Source organism: Triticum aestivum, chromosome 2B (assembly GCF_018294505.1).
Source record: "Triticum aestivum cultivar Chinese Spring chromosome 2B, IWGSC CS RefSeq v2.1, whole genome shotgun sequence".
Lineage (NCBI taxonomy): Eukaryota > Viridiplantae > Streptophyta > Magnoliopsida > Poales > Poaceae > Triticum > Triticum aestivum.
Genome location: NC_057798.1, coordinates 674,081,855 through 674,088,063, shown reverse-complemented (window position 1 = coordinate 674,088,063; position 6,209 = coordinate 674,081,855). Strand labels below are relative to the sequence as shown.

The following is a 6,209-nucleotide window of genomic DNA, read 5'->3' as shown; positions in this document are numbered from 1 at the left end:
GTGTATATATCATTTTGCTTTTTGTACACAGATCGTCCCATGCAATGTGAGGTCAGAATTCAACAATCTGACTAGAGACTCTGTGACATTTGAGGCTCCCGGGGGCCCCTACACTATGGAGATCGAGAAAGGATGAAAGATGACGCGGGTGGGAGGAGACGGATGGGTCCGTTTCATCGACAACATGCGTATCACCGGTGGTGAGTTGATCAGCTTCTCCTTCAGAGCTGAAAGACCCAAGCTGGCCGTGATTTATATCAACAAAGCATAAGATGATGAGGATGATGAGGATGATGATGACCCACTCGGTGATGCCATCATAGCTCAAAGAATGAAGTTGAGCGAGGAGGAGGTGTGCAACCTATGGGACATCATTCCGCCACATGCTGACTTCGTCGGGGTGCCATTCGTGACCCGCCTGACAAGTACCATGGTTGATCGGCATATGATGGTATGTTGCATTTACTGTAGTTTTTAGAGTAATTTGATGATATGCTTTATTGTTATACTTAGTGTAGAGTCTGATGATAAATATGCTTACTGAATCTTATATGCTTACTGAATCTTATATGCTTAGTGAATCTATGCTTAGTGAATCTTATATGCTTTATTGTTATACTTAGTGTAGAGTCCGATGATATATATGCTTAGTGAATCTTATATGCTTAGTGAATCTTATATGCTTTATTGTTATACTTAGTGTAGAGTACGATGATATATATACTTAGTGTAGAGTCCGATGATATATATGCTTAGTGTAGAGTCCGATGATATATATGCTTCGTGTAGAATGTGTGAGGCTACTTATTAATTGATATATTTTTCTTATTCAGAAATTGCCAAAGACCATATCTGAGAGTTGTGGTATCAAGCCTGATGAAGAAGATAGACTTTGGGCCGGCCATCGGCCACAGGGAAAAGTCCATTTTAAACCTTGAACTTGTAGAGGTTGGGCGGAACAAACCCTCAAGTCAAAATCCTGGTCGATTGCACTCTGAACTCTACAATCCCGGTCTAAATCGAACCCTAACATCGTTTGAACCGGGATTCGTCTGGTGGGCCGGCCCGCTAGATTATGTTTTCGTTCAATAACAAAAATTCCTAAAAGCGCACACCCTGGGGAGCTCCACGTGGCGTGCGTCCAATAGTCAGTCTAGCCTTCGCTAAAGGGGCGCGCAAAACGGGCCGGCCCATTAGCATGCCTCAAGCGGATGTGAAAAAAATAACGAAAAGTAATAGCGAGTGCATGAAACTCGAACTCCCGACCTCACCACGAATAGAAACGTCAGTGGCCAGTAGTCCGGGAAACTACTTGTGAATAAAACGCAGCGCTATCAAAAAAGTACTGTGACAGATCCTTTTTTAGAATTTGCGAAACATTTGTTGGAAAAAGGTGTGAACATATTTTCTGAAAAATACGAATATTGTTTTATAATGAAACCAATTCCGAATTCCAAACAATATTTATGAACAAAGAACATTTTTTAAATGAATGTAAAATACATACAGAACATTTTGTTGGTATACGTTGAAAATGTTCAAAATATACACTGAACATTTTTGGAAAAATGTCCAAATGCAATCTGAACGATTTTTCTATACACGATGAACATTTTTTGTACACAGTGAACATTTTTTCAATGTACATTGCACATTTTTTCACTGCGGTGAACTGTTTTTTTAAATGCAATATGGACAATTTTTCCATACGCGATGAACATTTTTGTGTACACTCACAGGGAACAGATTTTCAATGTACGTTGCACATTTTTTTCACTGCAGTGAACTTATTTTGAAAAGTGTGCAAAATTTGAAAAGGTGAAAAAAATAGAATTCATAAAAGAATTTTTTTGAATTTCAAACATTTTCCCAAAATATACAGTGAACATTTTAGAACTTTTCTGTAATATAGAATGAACATACCTAAATATACAGTGAACATATTCGTAACACAGAATGAACTTTGTATAATATAAGGAAAAAGAAACAGTAAAAAGGAAAAAAGAAATCATAAAAGGAGAAATAAAATAATAAAAATAAATATAAAAATAAAAATAAAACAAAAAGAAAGAAGAACCAGAAAAGAAAACCCGAAAAAAATAAAGAACGAAAAACAGAAGCAACAACGTGCAGCACGCGCTGCTGTGAACTGGGCCGGCCCAACCGCGGGCGCTGCGGGAGTTTTCCTCCCCAATCCCGGTCATTCTTTTCCATGTCAGCAATCCCCGTTTGGCAAATGATCCGAAGGTTTGATTTAGACCGGCATTGTAGAGTTCAGGGTGCAATCGACCGGAATTTTGACTTTGGGGTTCATTTCGTCTAACCTCTACAAATTCAAGGTTTAAAATGGACTTTTTCCTCGGCCACATGCATGCATGCATGGGCAATCCACGTACCGCCACCGCGCCGATTCCCAATTATCGGACCCTCTCGCGCCAGATGCCGCCGTACGCGGGGCCCCCCTGCCTCGGCCTGGCCAGCACCCGCAGGGTGTCATTTGGCATACCGAGAAGGGACACCACCCCACACACACACTCCCACATATCGAGCGAAGCAGCAAAAGGAAAATCACAGAGCAGCAGCGACAGGCAGAGCGTGACCACACACCCCTCTCACTCTCACTTTTTCTAGCTACAGGGCCCGGGGAGAAAGCTAGCTAGCTCGTCCGTTACGTGTAGCATCCGATCGGCTTCAAAGATCTCGCCGCTACGCCGAGAGAAAGCGGGATTTTGGTGCCGATCCCTTGGAGCGTGGCGTGGTGACCACGAACGGAGGCCGATCTAATCTAATCTTACCTACGCCTCTGGCGCAGCCACAGACCGCCCACGCGTCTGCGGCGCCGCTGTTGCCTTTGCCTGCCTGCCTGCGCTCGCTGCGGCGCTTCGAGCACATCGCCCGGGCACGCCACACACGGAGTTGGCGCCTGCCGCGTCCCACTCCGCGCGGTGCCCGCCACCATTATTTTACACCGTCTCGTGCATGTCCTAGCTTTCCTCCCCCCTCCCATGTCTCGCTAGAAACGCACGCACACGCGTATAGTAGCAGCGTAGCACCAACCGGCAGTCGGGCACTAGCTCCTTCGAGTTCGATCCGTCGGATCGGCATGACGCTGGATGCCCTGTGCGCGGCCAGCGACGTCCTCGTCTACGACACCTTCAACGCGGCGGCCGCCGCGAGTGCCGCGCCGGCCGACAGCAGCCTCCTCTTCGGCGATGAGGCATGGATGGCGGGGTCTGCTTCCGCTGCGGCGCCGGCTGTGACGGCGGTGCCGGTGGAAGAAGGGGAGAAGGCGCAGGGGAGGAGGAAGCGGCGGCGGCGGGCGAGGAGCTGCAAGAACCGCGAGGACGCCGAGAGCCAGCGGATGACCCACATTGCCGTCGAGCGCAACCGCCGGCGCCAGATGAACGAGTACCTCGCCGCGCTCCGCTCCCTCATGCCGGAGTCCTACGCCCACCGGGTAAGCTCACGTTCTCGCGTCTCGCTGAATTCCTGATACGTTCTGCGCTCTTCGTGTTGAGTTCTTGAGGCCAAAATCTTTACATCGAGCGTCATTATGTTTGAGGGCCAATGGTGGAGTGGCGTCGGGAGTTCTTGAATCTTGTCTGCTCCATTCGGGCCCCTGTTCTTAACTACCAGAGCCAATGCACGCCAATAATGGCGCGTATCCCTCCTCCGCGAGACATACATTCCTCGGCCACATTGCGCCGTTAATGCGCCTCCTCTCCCTATCATCACTTCACTCATAGTTCTAGTAAATGTCCTACACTGTTTTTTTTCTGAGCTTGGGGAACAGAGTGTTACAGCTACTACTACCCTGTTCTTTTAAGTTGTACGTACTTCTTCGATCACATGCAACTACCTTCTGTGAGGATGAATGTACCCGCACTTGACTGTCGCTGGCTTTCAATTCGATGGATGTGTAGGGCGACCAGGCATCCATTGTCGGCGGCGCCATCGATTTCGTCAAGGAGCTCGAGCAGCTGCTGCAGTCCCTGGAGGCGCAGAAGCGCACGCTCCTGGCGCAGCCGGAGCAGGAGCACAAGCCGCTGCCCATCCGTGACGCCATGCCATCGTCGAGCACCACCGTCGCGGCCGCGGCCGCGGCCACGACGACGAGCACCGATGAGGGCAAGCAGGCTGCGGCGACGCACGACACGACGGGGCCCCCGTTCGCGGGGTTCTTCACGTACCCGCAGTACGTGCGCCTCCTCCCACCGCGGGACGACGCCGACGACCGCGCCGGGGCGGCGGACATCGAGGTGACCCTGGTGGAGACGCACGCCAGCGTCCGGGTGATGGCGCCGCGGCGGCCGGGGCAGCTGCTCAGGATGGTCGCCGGGATGGAGGCGCTCAGGCTCACCGTCCTGCACCTCAACGTCACCACGCTCGGCTCGCTCGCGCTCTACTCCCTCAGCGTCAAGGTACATTTCCATGCCGTTGCCTGCAAACTATTCACTCGGTTGTTACTTTCTCTTCTGATGAAAACCTAAGCCATCGCCAAAATCTACATTTTCATTTTTCTCCTATCTAGCGCCGGAAAATGACAACAACTCTAGCTATAAAGCCAGTGAGAACGATGCTAGGCCCGTTTGCAAGCGAAAGCATCTAGAGTATTTTTTAATTTTCTTTGATGCATGTGGCTTCTCTATCAGAAGGACCAAAAACATGTTGGGTTTTAGCACAGCATCCAAAATAGTTAAACACTGTAGAGAATTCCATACAAATTGTTTCTTGCGCTAAAACGGTGAGGCCTGAACATTTTTTGACTGTGCCGGCTGAGATAACTTCCTAAAACACCCCTACTACCCCAGGCTGATCGGCAACTCAAAAAATAAAATCATTTCACATCTCTTGTTGCTTGAGGTGAACAAAATCATTCCGGCTAGGCATCTACTACATTGCATAAGCTCTGCTGCAGAGGTTGGCGTGCATTGCTTGTGCGAGCTAGAAACCAGCAGCCACTACCCAGTGCTGCTTCATGGTGGAGTACATCCGCCGCTGGCCATGGCCGGGAAGACCAGAAAGCTGGCTGGCTCCAGCCATTGGTCATTTGCTTTTTGACCAGATTGAGATTCCGGAATCGATCCAGAGGCTTTTTGCTCCCCCGATAGAGGCTTTTGCTCCGCTCTGCACTCCAAGCTGTAGCAGCTCTGCTCTCTGGACTTGACCTGCCCCCATATGGCTGCTGCCTGCACTATATCGAGCCATGACAGTTCAAGCTCAAAAAGCAGAAGCAGAGCTGCACATATGATACTTTTACCCTATTTTTTCCTCCTGCTAAAGTAGGCTGGAGATGGCGCCATGGAGAATCTTTCTGCGGAGCTGGGTCGTAGATCAGATAGATTGACATGGCGAGGTGAGCAGGGAAAAGAAAAAGGGGAGGCTACAGGGTTCGTGTGTGGTGCCTTTCCTTCGGGCTGTTCATGGCAGCGGCGCCCGTCGATCGCCCAGGCCCCATCGGAGAATCTGCCTTTACAGGAGCTTTTTTCACTTCCGGCTCAGTGATCGATGTAGTGATCGATGTAGCTCACGCTGTGACCGATCGCCTGTTCACCGGGCCTCTCTGCGCTCCGGAACCGCCGCTTTGCCTCGCGTGTATTGGCCTGATGCCATTTAATTGTGTGCAGTGAACTTCGCTCCTTGATAAGTGCGATCGCAGAGAAAGCTCAGGCTTCATGTTTTTTGATTCGTGTGTGCAGGTGGAGGAAGGGTGCGGGCTGACAACGGCGGACGATATCGCGGCGGCGGTGCACCATGTGCTCTGCCTCGTCGACGCCGAGGAGACGTCGCAGCGGCTGCCGGCCGGTGGGCAGCAGGAGATTTTAAGTTAGCTTAGGTGCACCGGGGCAGTGCCGCCGAGCTTGCCGTCTGAGATAGGAGTAGTAATTTGTAAAGTGTAGTGGACCTCTACGAGGCTTTCGAGCATGGTTAATAATACAGTCAACAATGGACATGTTATCTGGAGCCAATCTAGTAGCCGACTCATACAATAGTAAGTCTTAAACGGACGCACCTGTTCTGATCGCGAGCTCACATGAGCTCGGGTGGACACTAAATCTAAAAAATCTGAATTTTTTTGTACGAAACTTCGACAAATATTTTAATAGCTTGCAAAATTCCATCATCATATGGCATTCTTGGAAAATATGGCAAAAGGAATCAATGCTCGCAAAACATTATAAATTATCACCACATGTGCACTTGGGGGA

The 6,209-nt window shown here is 49.5% G+C and overlaps 1 protein-coding gene across 1 annotated transcript; it reads left to right on the top strand.

Annotated features, from left to right (window-relative positions):
- The first annotated feature begins 2,715 nt into the window (after positions 1-2,715).
- LOC123046634 (transcription factor bHLH94-like) lies at positions 2,716-5,964 on the top strand. Its single transcript, XM_044470030.1, has 3 exons — positions 2,716-3,457; positions 3,924-4,421; positions 5,700-5,964. Exons 1-3 carry the CDS (start codon positions 3,104-3,106, stop codon positions 5,829-5,831), a joined length of 984 nt encoding a protein of 327 aa, XP_044325965.1. The 5' UTR covers positions 2,716-3,103; the 3' UTR covers positions 5,832-5,964.
- Positions 5,965-6,209: the final 245 nt, after the last annotated feature.

Coding starts and splice junctions, on each gene's coding strand:
- LOC123046634 (XM_044470030.1), top strand. CDS start 3,104: ATGACGCTGGATGCCCTGTGCGCGGCCAGCGACGTCCTCGTCTACGAC. Junction 3,458..3,923: donor CGGAGTCCTACGCCCACCGG/GTAAGCTCACGT, acceptor ATGGATGTGTAG/GGCGACCAGGCATCCATTGT. Junction 4,422..5,699: donor TCTACTCCCTCAGCGTCAAG/GTACATTTCCAT, acceptor TCGTGTGTGCAG/GTGGAGGAAGGGTGCGGGCT.